Below are 21,227 nucleotides of genomic sequence, written 5' to 3'. Positions count from 1 at the left end.
CCGCTGAATTTCCAGTCCTAACAAAGCTCCACATTAATTCACTCTGCTCTCAGTGGCAGACGGCAGGTAACGAGCCAGGACAGCTATGGCATTTTCATACTTTTAAATGCCCAAGTAGAGATTATAAATAACTGCAGGATTTAATAATTTTTGTTTGAGTTATTTCAGGGATGTATCCATCCTTCAGCATACTGTTCAATTTTTATGCCCCTTTAAAGATAAATAATGTATTTTCACTTAGCAGGTGACCAGCATTAAGCTTTTTAAAAGAGAAACCCTTAAAGAAACGATGTCCAGCTCTGATTAAGTTGACTATCTGAATTCAAAGTATGTCTTGACTGCTTTCCATGAAAACAACTGATCCTTTTCATGGGTTAATGCCATTGTAACTTCCTCTACACATTGAACAGATTACCATGGACACAGATTCAGACTCCTTCCATTCACACAAGGTCCCTAGAAATTTACATAAGTCTGTGGAGAAAACAGGCAGCCAAGCTTTCACTGGCATGAATATTGTGATGAAACTTTCAAACAATACATACTTTTGTCTCCTAAAATACAGTTTACAGTAAAAACCTGCAAATTAGTTAAATAGTAAGAAAAAATATTTTAGGTAACTCTTTTAAAACAGTCTTCTAAAATAATCAGAATTCACTTACCTTAGCCTAATTTGCTGCAAAATCAAAATAGTCTGGAAATATCCTATGTACTATAAAAATATTACTCTACTATGCCATAATAGTGAGCTTTTTTATGTCAAAAAAACACTCTGCAAGTCACAGCAGTGCATCTGTCACACATAAACCAAAACGAAGATAGTATCTTCACTTGACCAACAAGGAACCCTCAGCGGAATTTGGCTTTGCTGACCTTGTTACAAATGACAGGCATTTTTGCCATAACCGGGCTCTTGTGAACATAAGGAGGCATTTCTACTGCCCTGACACGCATTCTGAAGAGTTTTGTTTAAAAAAATTTACTGAGATCAGTTGTGGTCCATAAGACATCACTGTAATTTTGCATGCAAGGACTTTGAATGAGGAGAGTCCAGGACAGGGTCTCCCAGGTATTGGGTTTATTGTAAATATATTTATTCATCATTATTAAGAATTAATTTCTAAGAAGAGCTTGGGAGATTCCAGTCTTCCAAATTCAAATGCTCCTACTGGATACGGCACACCTAAATTACTTGAATTCTTTTCAAACCTTTTTCTTGAAAAGCAGCAATATACCTCCTGTTACAATGTCTCTTGAGGAGAAAACCAGATGTTTCTGAGGAATTTGGATCAGTCCTGTTACACAAACCTTTCGGGAAACAGTATGTTGCAGCATGAAGGTCAATGTCTTAGTTGAACAGTCTCTTACTCCAAAGACAATGAGGGACACACATCCTGTCCCAAATGCTTCAGCTCCTATTTGTGAGCTTACTGCCATCTAATTTTTAGTCTTCCACTCCTCTCAGCTCATTGAGGGTAACCCATATTGTGTCTTCCCTCCACAAAACCCTCCTCTACTGACTTTTTCTCAGTAGCTTCTACTCCTGTAAAACCCTCCCTGTGATTCTGTTGTGTACATGCTGAAGGAATTTCCAGGGTTTATTTATTTGTTTAACAGAAACACGCTGAGGTTTTAAGTTGACCAACATATCCGCAGTAAAGCTCTTTCCATCTTACAAAACTAATGGTTTTCAATAAAGGATTTCTATTTTTACAGCCCATAAAGATAATGGCAAATTGAACAGATTTCTCTTTTATATCTAAAGACAGAAATTTTACAGAGTTTGCAGTTAATTGCTAGTTTCTCTGACAAGCTGCGAATTACTTTAAGTCAGACTACCATATAACAATGTTAATTACAAAGCTCCTTCTTGTCTCCCTTACACACCCAAGCCTCCCCAAGAAAACTAGCTCTATTAAAGGATCAGGAAGTTTTGCCACTGATTCTGCTGAGACCATTAAGCTCAAGTGGGATCTAATAGTACAAAACTCCTCATAACATTATCTAAAATGTTCTCAAATCAAATAGCTTGGAACACAATTTACACAAATGAACCGAAGAAAATTTTCTTACCTATTCTCCTCTAAAGCCAAGTTCCCCATACGTTTTAAACTGTCTGCTCACCCCAATACAGGGTTTAACCATTATTTCTAAACAATAAAACACATTTCATAGTAAACTAAAATAATCAGTAGGAGGCACTGGATATTCTGAGTAAATTATTCAACCATTCACTGTGTGTGAGAGAATTCTAGTAAGTAAAATCCTTACACTGACATCAATAATCATGCATTCATACATGTAGTGACCTCTGTCTGGGACTTCAAAGCTAATCTTGAGGCTGTACTTTAAATTCGGCTCTTAAAATTAATCTGGGAAGAATCAGAGAATCCTGACATTCATCTGAAAAATACATGAATCCTGAGTTTCTAAGAGATCTTTGTCCAAGGGCATGCACAGGATAGAGGATAGTTGGGAGAAGATACTGGAAAAATCTTTCTTTCTTCAGTCCATAAACACCTACCATCAACAAAATTAAACATCTTTCATATATCCACATAGCTTTCTGCAATTTAGCATTCAATACTTCATAGAATATTCTCTGGTACTTATCATTAACTTGCTACTTCAGTTTTACCATCAGCTTCAAGGAACTTTCATGAAAATCAGTCTCCCCATAAAAAGGAAATAGCTTTGCTATGTGAAAGCAATATATAAATTATAAACTTTCATTTATGGGAAATGCAAATTTTCCAAGCTACAAGTGATTAGCTTTGAAGTTATATATAATGTATGATGAAGAGCACCATATCTTCCCAAAGCATCGGTTTCTCCACAAGTATACCAAAGAAAATAAGAAAAGAAAGTAAGAAATCAAACTTCTTTCATTCTAAGAGAATGACATATGGAAGTAAGCAGGAAGTGCTCTCTTTGGAGTAAAGCACACCTGTTGTTGGTGTGCTGGCTACGATCTGTGCAAATGGTGCCTTCTGAAAATTCTCATGAGGCATGCATTATAGGTAATCGAATTCAACAAGAAATAGATAACTGTACCAAAGTCTACATTAGAGAAGTTCTAACCTTCATCTCAAAGGGGAAAGACTTTTGGCCCCTGAAGTGTTAGAACATATGGATCAGCATTAACTCTCCCTTCTCTTGTATTACAAGGTACAATAGTGGAAAGGACTATCAAGAGCTGCAAGCAGAACATCGATTTTATTTTCTAGAGTGAATGCAACCCACTCAAGCACATGTTTCTTCATGCCTAGAGCCTTGGGTGGATTCCTAAAATAGCACTCATTATAGAAATTGCATCAGAAAGAACTTGGAGCTGTTTGCTCCAACTAAAATAATTGTGAAATTTAGCGGAAACCTATTTCCAAAGACTACCTCCCTGAAAAAGAACTTATGTTTACATGACACACCAGCCCGTCCATTCCTCTTTGCACACTAAAACTCTTCTTGGCCATGGTTCCTACAAAGCCAAGGTTTTTAATTCTTCTCCAGATGTTCCCTCACCAAACTGGTTATTGCCAAAAGTCTATGCATTTTGGTGAAAACAATCAAAGTCCCTGTTTGATCTCTAACGCATAACTATATTCTGCCCAAAGAGGCAGCACTGTGCCATACTCAGGAGCAGTGAATTTTACTGTCAAATCTTGGTTTTGCATATTGTGCAAGGAGGTAGTGTTAAGTCTGGATGCATTCATTACAAATGAAACGTGCCATTCCAACCAAATTACTTTTCAGCCTAAGGACATACATTTTTATCTTGAAAACAGTAAAGCTCCTTGGGGTTTTTTTAGGTTACAATGATCTTTACAGCCTGAATATCATTGTCAGCACTCACTTATTAACAGCTATTACTATGATTTATTTGTAACATTGCCAGACTATCCTCAGAACTCTAGCTGCATAGGGACTGCGTGTTGTATAAACAGAATTTAAATGATAATCTCAGATATAGATGCTTGCCACAGGCAGCAAGTGACAAATATGCAGAATCTGGTTTGCAGGACTCCCTCCTCCCCTGTGAGACAAGAACTTTCCTTGCCTCTAGAAGAACAGGATTTTCTGAAGGGAAATCTGGGTCACATCCATATATGGGGTTGAGGAAGAGAAGAAGGGGAAGGGGAGTGCATAAGGTCCCCTATAAGAAGAAAAGAGGAAGGGTTGTGGGTCACCCACAGAGAGAGACCAAGGCAGTGAGGAAATGCAGGCAAGGGGACACGGCGGTGGTGTCTCTTCCTTCCCAAACCCATTGCTGCTTTTCTCACTGCATCACTTAAATTCTCCTTGCCAGTGTCGACAAGTGTCTTTCTATAATTCCTTTATTATGTATCAGTTAGAAGTATTATATACCTACATATCTTTTGAGATCACTGTGGTGATGATGCTATGAAAGTTATATAAACAATTCCTTTTAAAAGCAGATATATAAAGACTCTTCATCTCTTGCTCTCAACAGTTTTCTGTTGTGATGAATGAACATATCCTAAACTGTGAAAAAAACTGTGCAAAAAGCTCCACCTGACTGCATTTTTTTCTTTTTTATAAGAAATTGGTAGCATTACTCTCTTTATTTTTCACCCTGTGTGGAGGAGAGTCATTAAAAATACCTGAGATTGAAAGCTTGGGGTTCATCCACTTCATTTCATTTCTCTCTGGGTTTGGTGATGCAACGCCTGTGAAAGTCACAGCACGAATAATTTAACTTGCTTCACCTGTCTTCCAGTAGTTACAAATGGTGAGCAGTTACAGACTGCAACAGCACCACACTTAAAAAATTGAGATGAACAGAACCTGCACAAGACTCATCTGGCACCAGGGACCAACTAGACTATATGTCTTGCTAGACGTTGAGAAATTGAGATGGCAGCTAATGGAAAATAGCTGCGAACAGCCACCAGCCCTCTACCCATGCTCACATTCCAGCCTCCACAGAAGAATGACATAAAAAGAATGACACAGGATGATATGGTTATTGTTATATCATAATCATCACCAAATATGACATACAGATCCAAACTGTACTGACTGCTACACGTGGGGAAAACCTAACTTTTTAAGATGTCCTACAACACTTCTGGCTATACAGAGCATATGAACATTAAATTACAGAAATAAGATAAAATAACATCAAAGGTATGCCCATGCAGTATAACTGTTCCTTTTGTGAGTTGTCAAAAGCTTTGTTTTATACAGCAAATGCCTATCAGATTTTGCCACATTTCTCTGTGCTTTCAGGCTGGGACCATGAGTTATCAGGCCTTGTCACAGTCCACAATTTATGGTACCACTGGGTCACATAGGGTAAGAATTTCCATTTAGGATTATGATGAGAAAAGTTCCACCATACGATAAATGTTCAGGATCAGCTGTTTTGACCCAGCTGTCAGGTGTAAATATACATGCAGTCTCACCTAAGTGAAGCCATACACCATTAGGAAGGCTGTGCTCATGCTGAAAGGGCTATGCTGCCATCAGAAGCAGCACACCTCAGCTTCTCACATGCCAGTGCTGTCAACAATGTCCTATCTGTGCACTCTACTATTTACACAGTGCTTGTGTTCCTGAACTGACTTCAGGATATTGTCTCAGCTCTGCAGACAGCTAACAACACACTTAAGTTTGCACTGTCTGCAAGGTTCAGTTCCCAGATCTCACAATTTTTGGTTTCCTCCAGATTCACCAGAATACACTGGGTCTCCAGGTGAATGCTTCCCCTCTCCTGTAAGCCTTGCCTGGGGCTGACATGGCAAGCAAGGGGCAGCACCAGGGGCTCCACGTAACTGCAAATCAACCTGCCTGCAAGCACATTGTAGGTACATGGAGACTCCAAAGACCACGCGCACAACTTTCCCAGAGCAGAACCCTGCCCTATAGCACAAGATGTGGAGCTAACCTTTTGTCATGGTTTAAGCCCAGCTGGCAACCCAGAACCACGCCGCCACTCGCTCACTCCCCCACCCCTTCCTCGCCCCACTCCTGGAGGGATGGGGAGGAGAATCCAAAGAATGTAACTGCCATAGGTTGAGAAAAGATCAGTCCAGTAACTAAGGTATAACACAAACCACTGCTGCTACCACCAATAACAATAATGATAAGGGAAATACCAACGGAAGAGAATACAACAACCACTCACCACCTGCCGATCGATACCCAGCCCAACTGAGCAGTGATCTAGCTCTTCCGGGTAACTGCCCCCAGTTTATATACTGGGCATGACTTGCTGTGGTATGGAACAGCTCTTTGGCTAGTTTGGGTCAGGTGTCCTGTCTCTACTTGCTCCCAGCTTCCCCTCCTCCCTGGCAGAGCATGAGGCTCAGAAAGTCCTTGCTCAGACTAAGCATTTGAGCAGTAACTAAAAACATAGGTGTTATCAGCGTTGTTCCCAGGCTGAAAGTCAAAACCACAGCGCTGCACCAGCTACTAAGAAGGAGAAAAATGACTGCTACTGCTGAACCCAGGACAGCTTTCATCACTTGAAAGAACTTTAGAAACATGAACAAGCTCTTGTTCACACAAAACACCTTTTAGTAAAGTATTACTACCTCTCCCTTACAGATGAGGAACTGAACAGACCTGTTTGACACCTCTTTGAATACCTCTCACTCACAGGAATAGCTACAAAGATGTGGCAAATTGCTGCTTCACCAACTGAACTGCTTTTTTTATACTGACTAATGTATGATTTTTTCTAGCAGCTCCTCCCATCTTCTCTGTCCTATCAGACAGTTTTTTTGTATTTTATTTCTAAATTCCTTTGGGTGTCATATTCCTGCTCTGTGTTCATATAGTACCTTATGCAATGAAACCACTGCACTTAGATGTCATCAATATATAAATATTATATGATGGAAATGTCCTGATTATACAACACCTGCACAAGTCAGCTTAACATCAGATTCCATTTTTATTTAAATATCCAACACATGTGAAAGCCCATTTAGAGGATTAATTAGTCCATCAAATTCAGTAAGTACACTGTGCAATTTAAATGGCTATATTTCCCTTAACCAGTTATATATTTTTTAAATGTTTTCATGAATTATTAAGTATATTGATATTGCATCAATAGGCATAGTACCAACACTTACACCTCCAGTGGAGAGTTTAAGGACAAGTCCCTCTTATTTTACTTGTACGTAACTTTGTCATTATGACACAAACCCATTACAATAATATTTGTTCCTTCAAGAAGCAACTTAAAGAGTATTTCTGCACTACACCAGCATAACAATACCCACACATCCTTAAAAATTATTTTCTTAAAATGTCCTTATTTTCTTTCTTCTACCCATGAATAACTGGAAGATATTTGAGGCAGTATAGAAAGTTTATAAGGAAAGACTACACTGTCTTATACCAAAGAACATCTTAAATTTTAATCACTTCATGAAAAATTGAACAAGTTAGGGAAACACTCTAACAGTTTGGTGGATGTCACTGCCGAACGCATGAACAGCACCAGTCAAGCAAAGGCCACAGCTTCACGCATTTTGCTCTCAGAAAACACTACAGCAAAATCAAGCTTCTAGGCAATAGTTAGTTTCTTTACAAGATATTCCTACCCCTGAACAAGAAACAATAGGCTTTCAGACACATTTTTTAAATCTTAGCATTTTTTAAACAAATGTTAATAATGTATCTGTGTTGGAAAATGAGACAGATCAGAATATTTTCACTAGGGTCATTTCTAGCTCAGTATTAGAATGTAGCTTTGTAATTGCATAGAAATTAAAAAAAAAAAAGTGAAGAGGACATGAAAGTAAAATTCTTCAATGAATTCTTATCTTCAGACCATAAGCACATGGAACTGCAGACTTCCCAGGGCTTTCACAGTCATTTATGAAACACAGAAATACTGAAAGGGCTTCAAATCAAGTTTTGGAAAGAAGAACAGCACATCTTCCTCTGGCCCTCTGCCATGCCAGTGTATTTAGTAGTTTGTCGCTGTTCTTTCACTGGATCTCTCCACTCTAAGTCATTCGAGTTATTTCCTGCTCCGCAGTGATCAAAGCTTTTCCATCTAAAACAGAACATTTTAATTGCCAATTTCAAAGGTTTTGGGGAAGTTGCTTTGTAGATTTAAAATCATTAGCAACAGCCTTAGTGTTCATCTACTGAGTTGTATCTTCTAAGTATTATTCAAGCGTTAATTAATTACGGGTTTGACTAAGCCTTTAAGGTTTTGGCTGTATTGGGAGTGGTGTAACATGCTTCACATCAGCTGAAAGCCTTGGGAGATATTGGGCTTTAGGGAGGCTTAGTAACTCGCTGGGGAAATGAATCTGTTGTCTCTACACCATCTAAAGCGGCTGATTTGCTGCAGGAAGGAGCACATGCTGTATTTTCTTCCAGGACACTGCAGCTGTTGCTCACTCAGCTGCCATACCTGCCTGCGGCAGAAAACCTCCTGCCATTCCAACAGGGGTGGTGCAAATGCGCACATTTCCTACACAGACTAACGGTACAGCTACACAGTTTTCTCGGAGAGATACAGTACACTTGTGGGCCTAACTGCTTCAGTTTCTGCAGCATAAAAAAATAGGAACTGGCCCAAGACTGAAAGATGCACAGACTTCATCGATCCGGGATAAGTAGGTGGCTATTCAGAGATGCCCAGAAGACCTAGATAAGCATCAGACTGACCCATCTAGGAGATACATTAGCATTCTTCAGCAGGTTTCAAAACTACAGGAGGCAACAGAAATCCTGGTGTTCTTTACCTCGGATAGCAGCTAGATAAAAGACAGCAATAATCAAACTGACAGGGACTGGAACCCCATGTCTCATTCCTTTCACTGCGAGAAATAATCCAGTGTGGTCTAACTGCTGACCCATGGCTTTAATCCAGCCTACAGACCGCATTTTCTGGCCTGTCTCTTATCTCCCATTGCAGAGTGGCCCGTCCAGCAACACAGGCTGCCTCTGCAGCCAAATGCCTTCATCCACATTTGCATCCATCACAGCAGGAAGATGCACTATTGCAGCCACAGAAAGACAGTGATGTGTGGGGAAGTGGCAGGGGGAGATGGGGAGATGCTACAGCACAAGCAGGAGACCAGGGATTTGCTGCCTACACACAGCAGCAGCTGCTGCTCCTGGGCAGGTGGTGGTGGGGGCACAGTGAAGAGGGTAAAAATCTAGCCTGGCACCTTGAAATGCTGTGCTTGAGCACCTTATCTAGCCCATTAGACTGGACAGAGTTAGATTTTCTCTTCCAAACTTTTCTATTGTTTCCATCTTCAGCCTGGGTATAGATTACCACTGTTGTCCATCTTCAACTGCTATGCTCTGTCATCCTGTGGACAATGCTGCTTTTCACAGCTGTTGTCCAAATACTCTTACATGGGAAAGATTTAGGATTGTTATCTCCTATTCTCTGGCAAATGTTGTACTATAAGACGATTATGAGAAGTCTCTGGTATCATCATCTTATGGCTGTTTTAGAAGTAGTAAGATCAACAGTTTTGAATTCCAAGATATTTTTTGTCAGGTATAGCCATCTATGCAAAATATTTCACCATAGTTATTACCAATATGAGGCCCTAAAAGCCACCTCCCAGTTTGCTACTTGTTTATGCTTTCTTTCTTATCTACACTGATCTTAACGCACTGAACATGCTGGCTGCTATGACTCCCAGTCTAAGTGCCTATAACTCTTATGCTCTGTAAATGACAAGGAGGATACCTGACCCGGCATTCTGACTTCCACTGCAAGGTGACTAAACCTCTTCTTTGATTTAACCGTGAAGCTACTCTGAGTGGGTCAAATTTCCTGTTGCTTTCAAATGTACAGCAGATTTCAGGGGAATAGAGTTTCATACATTTATAAAAACTCTTATATACCCAAGGAATTCTTTAACTAATAAACAAACACCCCTCAATAACTGCAATTATTCCATGAAAACCTGGATTACAGTTTTATTCAAGTGTACTGTTTACAATTGTGATAGAATGTGTAGATCATATTAGAAAAAGCTGATTAATTCACACTACCTTATTCACCAAAACCAAGAGTATTATTTTCTGTTTGCTCCATATACATTTTTTTTCTATTTCACTAAACTACATGTAACCTGAAACTATCCATTATGCACCACCGTATTAGCTTCACCTGATTAGGTGAGCCTGTCTTCTCCCATTCAGCAGGGCAATAAGGGTATTTTTAATCTGCTCTAAATTAAGCTTGCAATTTGTTTTAATATAATGAATCTTTTCCTACTGTCAAACAATAATTGCAAAAGCTAATCAGATCATTTAGGTGTGAGCATATTCCTAATGAACAGTATATCTATTCCTGTTGTCATCTTTCCCTCATAGAATCATTGAATCACAGAATGGTTAGAGTTGGAAAGGACTTTAGGATCATCTGGTTACATATGAGTACAGCAACTTCTGAGACAGAATTTGTGTCACAGTCTTATCACCTCACAAAAAAAACCCTTGGAATTTCCCACAAAGATAGTGAATACTACTGCTGAATGGAAACGTACTTTCTCTGCTGATTCACGCATTACAAATCCCACAGTGGGTAGCACCAACTAGGAAAGAGTGAAAATTACTCAGATTAAAAGATAGCATGCCATAATCTTTTTGTATGGATGGTATTCCACTAATGGATTAAAAGAATAATTTCTAGTCTAAGTATCCCTAAATGAATTCTTTTGGAAGTAACTGACTTGACCTCTGATCAAATACATATTATATTCATCTACATGTTCAGGGTTTTTTTATATGTACCCATGGTTAACTCAGTAAGCAAAATATGAATCTCTTCTTCTTCATCCCAAATAAAGAAGGGAGAAAGTCAGTGATAATAAAAAATATAGGCAAAAAACATGGTACTCTTCATTTTCAGCTTAAATTTGCACATTGCCAATTTATATCCATTTGGGTGTGTGTCATCACTATCCTAAAACTTAAATAGCTCTTCTGGATCTCTTTCTCCTTGATGCTCATCCAGGATTTATTCAGGCACAGTTCCACCAGTGTGAGCCAGAAGTAACTCTGTTGTGATCTGTGTATCTACAGTAATATACAGGCTTTTTTAACACAAATGTTAGGTGTTTTTAAAACAACACAAAAACAAAACCAAACCCAACGGGAACCTGCAACACTGCAAGATACATGAAATGCAAAGCTACTATCCAAACATCAAAGATTACAAAGAAAGATCTAAGCACAGACCACACATGACTCACTCCAAATTCTGTACAGGTGACAGGTGAATGGTCTGTGCAGTGAGTGCACCAAATAACATGAAATGTCCCACACACCTAACAGTAGTGCTCCAGGGCACTGGCAGAAGGCTCCTTTGCCTCACAGGAAGTCCCAGCCTTCCAAAATTGTTAATTATTATACTTACACCTATCAGAATAAAAGTTACAAAAGAAAACAACAGAAGCAACTGCCATGCACTTGGAACAAAATGAATTTTTCCAACTCACTAGAAATGGATGAAAAGACAGTTGGTCGGTTTGGGCATGGAACTAGAAGACAAACTGCCTGGAGTAACACTAGGTCATTTTTATAAAGCCAGCTGTTATACTGATCATTAACTATTTAGTCTAAGCAAGCAGATGTTTTTCTTTTTGCGAACTTCTGCTGAAATCATGGAGTTCAGCATGTAAAGCAACTGAAGAACCGAGTCTTTTTTAAAACACTGATTTTAAAGGCTTATTTTTTCCTCAAAACACTTGCTTCAGCGTTCAAAAAGCTTTCAGTTTCTTCAGTATAAGCTGCCCCTGCAGAACATGATTTTTGTTTAGTTTTCCAAAGCTCTGACAGCTTTGAAAAATAACATTATATTTGGAAAAGTGTATTTTGAAGAATTATGACACAAACCAGCCTAAATCTCAATGAAGTCAATAAATCCTTCCATTTACTTTAGGAAATTTGCCTGGATAGCATATAAAAAACAAACCAAAAACCTGTCTCCATCGAAGAACATGTCATGATTTCCACTGGAATTTTAAATGAGTCAGGAATTCTTAGCTAAATTCTCTTAGGGCATTTACAGAAACACACCTCTTCACTCACTAAGATATATTTGATTCAATTTATTTTTATGGAACATCCTTTATTTATAGCATTTCAAAAAACAATTTTGTAACACAATTTCTATACAGCAAAAGTACTCTAGATGCTTCTTATGTCACTCTTTCTGATATTATTTAATCAGCTCTTCACTGCTTTTATTGTTATCCTATCTCAGCAAACAGATAAATAAGGCAGTGAAGATGGATACTTCTTCGAATGCTACCTGCTTTGTATTCAGCAGAAGTCTTTTGGCAATGAGGATGACAATTCAAAGTCAAGGTACTAACAGATATACTGCTCCTGAAAATACCTAATGAAATCTCTCACAGGTGAGCAGTCCTAATATCTTCATGCAGAAATTTAAATTGCTGAATGATACCTACACAGTAGGACCTTTAATATTTCAACATCACACAGAAAATTTTCTAGGTAACTACGGTATCAAGGTTTAGTGAAACATAAAGGGTTGTAGGAAATAGCTACCTCCTGTGTCCAACTGGATACTATAAAAATCTAGAGAAAGAAAAACTGTTTATTTACCAAGTAGTCAAGCCACATCTAGCCCATTTTTTAGCTGCTGAATCTGAAGGTGCAGTGTAAATGATATATTTGAGAACACTGACTTAGACAGAAGGTCAGATACAAGGTGGCATTTAGCTGAATCACTCACCTGTTAGGCATTAGTAGTAGGCTCCAGAGCCTTGAAGATTAGGCTCCTTCACTGTGTTTTGGTGAACTAGGCAGCTGAGTAGCATAACAAGCAACTGGCTTACCCAAATGGTATTCAGCTGCCCAGGACAGCTGGTGTAAAATGTTGAGCTGGAAGAAATGCATCTGAGCTCTGTCCACCTTTGAGAGGTTGGTCCTTCAGAAGTGCAGCTTAGAATTCCCCCCAGGGAGCAGCTGGAGTTTTGACAGGAGAGTAAAACCTGCTCTTTTAAGAGTACAACCAGAGAAAATCCAGTGGTAGTGAAGGAAGTAGATAATGAAATACCAAGTAGAAGCAAGCATAAGAACTTGTATTTCCTCTCTTGCTGCAATATCTTATCAGAGTCCTTCCTTTAAAACCCTGAAAGCAGATGCTTAAGGAACAGTAACAAAACAGCGAAGTTATGTGATATACTTGAAAATTCCCTTGCAAACTCTCCCAGACTCTGCTTCCAGCTCTAAAAATTCCTGAAATGGATGTGGTTTCCATTTGCTTAGCAACCCTCAATACATTTCTATTTCAAGATCTTGTCCAGTATTCTCTCAAAACATTTTGCTCTCACAGCAGCCTGCAGCAGAGTTTCATCTGTCCCTTATTGCAGGAAGAACTACCTTTTCATATTAATTCTTTTCAAATCTGTCTCTTATTGCCTTCATTTGCTGTCCCCTTGCTCTTATACTGGACGAGTCAGTGAAGAATGTATTCCCATCACTCATGAGTTCATAATGCACACTCTTAAGTTGTCTTTGTTCTTGACAAGGAGTCCTAGCTTGTTTAGTCATTCCCCCAAAGAGTCAACCTGTGATATTCCCCATTTTCTTACTTTTTTTGTCTTTCTCAAATCTGCTGTGCCCTTTATGAGATGAGGGGTACATAAGTGTACACAATATTTAAGAAGTAGGTTAGCTGTGATTTTATGCAGTGGCATAATTGATGTTATTTGTTTGTCTCGCTATTCCTTCATGCAGTTCCTATCTTTTGACCTTTAAAACACCGCATATGCTTCATCTTATCACCTTAAGTAAGAATTAGACAGAGTCCTTTCATTTGACAAAACCTGATGTTTGGAGACAGGCGAAGTAGGTTCAAATCCTCAGATCTGAACAGGTCATCCTTCTGGACTGTGCTGGCTAACACTGCAATCACATGAGAAGGTGGCATAGCCATCACCTCGTCCTTTGTCTTAAACAAAACTAGCAGCAGCAGTCAAATAAAAACTCCTGATCCTGTCAGCTTCTATTCAGGGAAGACTTACTGACTTTGGGATCAGGAAAATCATCTGAAAGAACATTTGGATCTGGATCCAAATTAAAATTAGGAGGGAAAGAAGCACTGAGTTGCACATAATAGGGTCAGGTAAGGCAAACGCAGAAGTGGATTAGCTGAGCCAGGGACCCTTTTAATTAGAATTTTTGGTTCACACACCTAAGTTCCACCAGCATCCTACTTTTAGTGCTTAGGTTTCCTTATCAGAGGTAGCACAGTATTTTTGTCATCCACGGGACTTGTACTGTGGATGTACCAAAGTAATGATTTCTGAAATTAGCTAACTCAAACAATAGCTCCTGGAGTTTTCAATTAGTAATGGAAGACACCGATTTGTAGGGTGAAACATAGATATTCTGGCGGATCAAAGAAAACCTAAGCCAAGTATGGGCAAGAAGTAGAAGGCAATGGGAACTTTTGACAGGCATGCCTCATCTAGAATAATCCATGACACTTTTACACAGCGCCTGTTTTTCTTAAAAAGTCTATTATTTCACCTCAACCAGACACTGCTACACTATCAGCCAGCAATGCAAAATAAGTAAAATAAGCTCCCACCTTGTTTCCAAAATCTCCAATTATTTCCACCTGATCCTCAAGGCTGAATTACAACATCAGTGTTGGTCAAGAAGAAATGGAACATGAGGCGGCAGTATGCGCTCACAGCCCAGAAAGCCAACCGTATCCAGGGCTGCATCAAAAGGAGTGTGACCAGCAGGTCGAAAGAGGTGATCCTGCCCCTCTACTCTGCTCTTGTGAGACCTCACCTGGAGTATTGTGTGCAGTTCTGGTGTCCTCAACATAAAAAGGACATGGAACTGCTGGAACAAGTCCAGAGGAGGGCCACGAGGATGATCAGGGGACTGGAGCACCTCCCGTATGAAGATAGGCTGAGGAAGTTGGGGCTGTTCAGCCTGGAGAAGAGAAGGCTGCGTGGAGACCTCACAGCAGCCTTCCAGTATCTTAAGGGGACCATGAGAATGCTGGGGAGGGACTCTTCATCAGGGACTGTAGCAATAGGACAAGGGGCGACAGGTTCAAACTTAAACAGGGGAAGTTTAGATTGGATATAAGGAGGAAATTCTTTACTGTAAGGGTGGTGAGGCACTGGAACAGGTTGCCCAGAGAAGTGGTAAATGCTCCATCCCTGGCAGTGCTCAAGGTCAGGCTGGACAGAACCTTGGGTGGCATGGTTTAGTGCGAGGCATCCTTTCCAGGTCCTTTCCAGCTCTAACTATTCTATGATTCTATGATTTGTATTCCACAAGCAACCTGCACCATACCTTCCTACAAAAGTATTTTGCTGCCAATGGTTCCTCAACAAATTGCTGGAGCCAAGTTTCATTTACAGTCCAAGCCTCTTTGAAAAATTTGCTATCTTTCATTTACTGGATTTTGTGTTTTCTTAATACTGTAAGTCCTTTTCTTCCTGTTGATTTATCTTTCTAATGCAGAAGCCTTGACATGTATTCAAAAAGGTAACTTTTGTCTTTATGGGAAAAGCAGCTTACTGAATAGCCAAAGGATGTCTCATACAGGAAAGCCACATAAATGGTGCATGAAGCTGTGAGAATCAAGCTGTTAAATGGGAGCAGGGGGCTCCGGAACTGCCACAGACTTCCAGGCCCTACAGGGAATACTGAGAAGCATAGCACATTTGAAGAGGAATTGAAATTGTCAGCGAAAGAACAGAATCTGTTCACCCTTAAATTCCTAATTAGAGAACTCATACTGGGAAGTGACCACTTAAATGATGAGCAGAGAAAATGAAGGAAAACACCTTCCTTAAAAAATTAACATCCTGATTTACAATCCAGATTACAATAATTTTAAATTACAACTTTATTTATTTTTATATATATATTTTTTTTCTTTCCCTCCAGGAATTCAGATAGAAGATCATTTAGAGATGCAGTAATGCCAAATCCAACTTAGAAAACTCTCCTTACGCACTGTATTGTTTCAACATTGGAAACTACAGCTTTAACTATTTTAGATATATCCTACAGACCAGTGTGCTGAATAAATATTAGGCTACACTGACATTAACTTTTTAAATGTTATTCATTTCTGCACAACTTTTCATACCTGCCAGTATTTAAACCTAAAATAAATCCATACTGTATATTTACATTTTGGTATCTATCAATCTCTATGGCACAAAAATACATAGCATATTGATGGCTACAGTATAGATGGTTAAAATAGATGGTTTAATGGTCCTGAAATTCTTACTTTTGTTTTAGCTCTTACATTTTAGATGCAGCAGGACTAAATTTCTCCATAGAAACTATGTATCCTTATCCAAAGGAACATGTCATCTTACTTAAGTGTAAAATATGCTAAAGCTTTAAAAATAATATACAGTAATATTACTGTGATGTAATTGAGTTTGAGGTGTCTGGCCTACAAAAATGTTGTCAGAATAAAGAGGTTAGTGCAAAATAGAAGGACTTGAACCCATACTTTAGCAGTCTAAGGGGCTTACTGGATCTAAACATGCAGATACGAGAACGAACAGAAAGTGCGACTGGATTTAGAAGGCTGAGCTATCCTTCAGGTTTTCATTATTATTAGTTGGGGCTGTCCAGTAAAAAGCACAGCAAAGTTGCTTTTCTTCTTGGTATATGTGAGCTATATGCTGCATGCTAGCTTGGAAATACAGTCCTGATGTCAGTTGTAAAAAACCAAATTAGAATATGTAGAATAAATGTTACTACTTTTCTGTGAGTAAAGTCATGGTACTCGGGATGCCAGAAACAAGCTAAAAAAATACAGAAATCTCTTAAAAAAAAATAAATAAATTGAGATACAACTAATGAAACAATTAATAGTTTAACTGGTTTCATTTTGAAAGGCAAAACACTGCCTGAGGTCAGATAGTGACAGTAGTAAGCTGTATGTAGATGAGCTAATTTTGGAGCTAATTTCTTACAATATTTGGGGAAATTACCCACATATTTTGCTAGTGAGAGCAGGGAATATTTTTTAAGTCTTGTCTAAATATTTACAACTCTTTGATTTGAGTTTAGCCACAATTATAATATAATTTGTTAAAGCATGCTCCTTTTTCTATTAACATTTTCTTGCCTACACAGATTCATAAATAGTCTACTTATGAAAAGACTCCAGATATTTTTTCCATAAGCACAATAAGACAAAAACTGCAAAAATGGCAAATCCCATTGACTTTCAGGAGGTTATACAGAACACATCAGTAAGCTGGGGCACAATTTCAAAGAATATCTTCAGCCTGAGATCTATGCAGGATGAAGGTTACAGATTTATATATTCTCTTTCAATTTTAGTGACAAAAAGAACATCATACGACATCTCCATTCTAACTACCGAGTAGTGTCCACAAATACTCATACAGGAATTCTCATGTGCCCTTATTCGCGACTGAATAGCATTTCACTCCACAAGTAGTTCCACTGAACTTCACTGAATGGCACTCAGAATAGTCAGATAATACCCTGCTCCATAAATAATTACATCAGTACTTGGCTTCAGTAACACTGTGGAGGAAGGTGCTATTCATATCTCAGCAGGGATACTAGAATCAAGCCCCTGAGCATTCCTTCAATAACACAGGGAGTGAACTGTCACTGTCTTGTCATTCCAAGAACTTAGTGAGGTTGATTTGACCACCTCATCTTTTCCAAATACGTATGAGACCGAGATTTTCCTGCTCAGTCTCTCAGAGGCAAGAGCAAACCTCCCAACCAGATGCATTAGAAAGGACCTTCTATAGAGCTCTGTATGTGACCAGTGGAGAACTCCACAGCGTTTTTTGAAACTACAAGCAAATGAGGCTGGGATCGACATGTTGCCTAGCCTCAAAGCAGTGAACACAGCCTCCAGAATGCGAAGGCAGACAGACTGCCGTCCTCTTCAGCCACATCCCATTCACAGAGCCCTGGGTCTGGTTTCTTCCATACCAGAAATGTCCAGTGATAAGAGGGAACCTGTCCGAGCCAGTCCTCCTCTCTTACCAAGCCCGAGGAACCAAACACTGCAATGATATAACTTATTTTACTTTTTAATGAGGGGGGAAAAAAAATATCAAAATTCTAATAAAATATTTACTCCTATGAACTATCAGATGACAGCAGATTTAGTTAAGGAAAGATACTCAAAGAGGAACGTATTCAAATGAAAACTGATTAAATAAGTCTAACAACCTGTACAGGCTATTCATATTTGGGAACAATCTCATCACTGAACATCATCACACCTAGAAAGGGTGTCCCCCTTCAGGTCAGGTATGAAAACAACACTGCATCATGCTAAAGAGAAAAAAAAATAGCTGCACTTATGCCTCAGTAAAAAACCTTGTTTTCCCATCCTGACAGATCTTCTAAATTCATGAATATAACATACACATGCACACCATGTATTTGAATATTACATTATGCAAAATCACCTTATTTCTAGAAAGATACTAGGTTAAATTATTAAAACCCCACAGGCTTCATTACAGAAGCTCTGTCTCTGTCATGCCTTGCTTGCAAAGCATTAGGACGATCTGAACATGGCAGTTAGGCTCCCAAATTGAATTGTGTTGTATTACATTTTGATCATATCACAGTTTACTTGTTCTGTGCTCACACATTTGCACATAACTCCACACACATATGCAAACACCTACTAATCTGTTTCTTTAAACAGTCTTGGGAATACATCTGATTTTAGGACACAGGTTGCCAATGTCAGAAAGATGCCATGGAAACTTATCAAAAGTTTCCTGACAGGCCACTCTTTGCCAAACTAATATAAGAAAATTCTTCTAGTATAAGTACCCTGGTTTTAGAAAGAGGTTAGTTTAAAAGTGACACTAAAATCCTATAAATGCCCTTACAAAGATCATACCTTTTAATTACAGGCCAGTTACATTCAGCACATTTGTAGCTGTATCATTGCACTAAACTTTCAGAAAGGCAGTACATATACTTTTCGCAGGACAAAATTTTAGGAAGCAGTTTCCTGTAGCTGGCAGGACTTGGTAGGAAATGCTTTTGCCTTGGAGTAACCTAACACCGATTTTTGTTTATAAGAGCTTCATGGTTTCAGAAGCAGCACCACCTATTGGGTAAGAAATGTAGGTTAGTGCCTACTTTGTCACGAGAGACTTATTGTAAAACCGGGTTTGCACATAACGAACTGAAGCTAAGTTCCTCACACTTAAACGCAAGCAAACAACTAGCGTTTTCTAGCGTTCTATCTGATCAGAGATACAAATTCAAAACGATAATTCAATACGATGCAAACCCCAACACTTAAGCTCCTAATATGTATTTGACAAAGTATTTAAGTCAGCATCGACTGGCTCACACAGGTTATAACAGTAACACAGAACAACTAAGCACTGTATGATTTTCAGGATGCACCCTGGTTGCACAGATCTGAATGAGCTGGAAATTAATTTGGTTATGTAAGCAGTCCTACTAAAATCTATATATGAACCACACTCTGTAGGCAGGGTCCCACGTGAACGAACGACGAGCATGTCGCTTTTCGAGGCAGCAGCTACACCTGGGTTTAGAGAAATCATTGACGTTGCCGGTTCTCGGAGCGCGAACCTTGTTTTGGGCTGAAATCCCGCGCCCATCCCCGGTTCCCTCCGAAAACAGTCCATGCGAGAGGCTGAAATAGCATCTCACATCTCGCGTCCACCGAGCAGCTCGGTGCCAGCGCTGCCTGGCAGGGTTTGCTCCCTTCCTCTCTCCCTCCCGGCACCGGTGCACTGCCGCTCCCGCGGGTGCGGGCTGTCCGGCGGGGACAGACTCCTACGGAGGGCTCGGCGGGCCCGGAGACCACCTTCTTTCTCCGCGGAGCAGCCCGCCTGTGCCGGGGCGGCCTGGGCGCACCCGCGGAGCAGGGCAGCGGGAGGCTGAGGTGTCAAGGGGTAGGAGGAACGTTCCCACCCGTAGTGCTGGGAGCGTGTTTTCGCGGTGTGCAACCGCCGGTGCTCGCGGCTGCAGCGATAAGAGGAAGGGAGCAGAGGGACAAAACCCCACCGGAGCGCTGGGAGAAAAGTTCGTGCGGAAGCCCAAGATGAATTCATTCAGGGGTCACTCACCCACTCTGAGGATACAGACGAGCTGGATGCAGGCAACCAAGCGCCCTAGAATGAGCATGTCCAAATCGTCCTCTGCCTCCTCCGTCCGTCCGTCCGCCTGCCCGACCGCCTCTCAGCCTGCCGCCTGCTCCGCGGGCAGCTGCACCTCTCCACAGCGGGGAGCCGGCTCCGCGCCGCGGCCGCGCCAGGCGGCCGCCCCCACGCCGCGGGCGGGCGGGATCAGCGGCGCTGGGTGCTGACGGGGCCGCGGCTCAGCGCATGGCGGGGACCGCACCGCTCCACACCGCGCCGCGTACTCCGCAGAGCGGCCGCGCTGTCGAGGGCGGGAGTGCCTGCGGGAAGGAGCGCTCGGGCGGGTGTGCGGGTCTCTGCTTGATGTGTGCGTGTGTGCGTGTGTGCTTGTGTGCGCTCCGGGGAGGGGGGGGCGGAGATCGCACGTGTGCGCGTGTCAGCGCCCGTGTGAATGTGCGTGAGCGTGTGCGTGAGGCGGGGTGCACCCACGAGAGGGAGGGAAGGGGCAGAACCCCCCTTCCCCCGGGTGGGCAGGAAGCTGGCCCGGTGGGGAAGGAGGGGGGGACATCGCCGCGGCCAAAGTGCAGCCCCTGGGCTGAGAACCTCATCGTAGCGCCGGGGTGGGGGAGAGCGGCTCCGCGTGGGGTGTCCCCCCTCCCCGGGGCACAGCCACTGTGCAGCGGAAAGTTTATTTGGGCGGGGAAGGGGCTGTGGGGCTGGCTGGGTCTCAGGAGTCAGCGAGGTGAGAGGCCGGTGGGTGCGGGCCAGGCAGCCCGGCGGGGGTGCCGCCGAGCGCTTAGACAGGGAGCCCCACTCAGAAGCAACCGGCTGGGTGACGGTTTCCACCCGTGATCTCAGTGCCCGGGTTTGCAGGCGCTCACTGCTGAGGGTAACCGTGAGAACAGGCGCGGAGACCGGCGGGGCTGTTCCGCGCTACCAGCCAGTAAGCAGGGGGCGTTGGCAGGCTGCTCCCCGAGCCGGAGAGCGGAGCGGGTGGATGCTCGTTCCCTGGGAACCGGCGGGGGAGCGGGGGAAGGGGCTGGAGCCGCGGAATATCATTATCCGCCGTAGAAGTGGGTCAGAGCGCGGGCACTGGCACCGTTTCTTGGG

The 21,227-nt window shown here is 41.3% G+C and overlaps 1 protein-coding gene across 5 annotated transcripts in view; it reads right to left on the bottom strand.

The window, feature by feature from the left end:
* PTPRZ1 (protein tyrosine phosphatase receptor type Z1) overlaps positions 1-20,306 on the bottom strand; it is a 141,110-nt gene extending 120,804 nt beyond the window's left edge. For all 5 annotated transcript variants that reach the window (XM_065662203.1, XM_065662378.1, XM_065662287.1 and 2 more), the window contains exon 1: positions 20,106-20,306. In XM_065662203.1, the coding sequence (XP_065518275.1) occupies positions 20,106-20,163 (58 nt within the window). In that variant the 5' untranslated portion in view covers positions 20,164-20,306. The remainder of the gene's footprint in view (positions 1-20,105) is intronic.
* Positions 20,307-21,227: the final 921 nt, after the last annotated feature.

The sequence above is a fragment of the Lathamus discolor genome, chromosome 1 (genome assembly GCF_037157495.1).
Source record: "Lathamus discolor isolate bLatDis1 chromosome 1, bLatDis1.hap1, whole genome shotgun sequence".
Lineage (NCBI taxonomy): Eukaryota > Metazoa > Chordata > Aves > Psittaciformes > Psittacidae > Lathamus > Lathamus discolor.
This window is presented reverse-complemented; position numbering and strand designations above follow the sequence as displayed.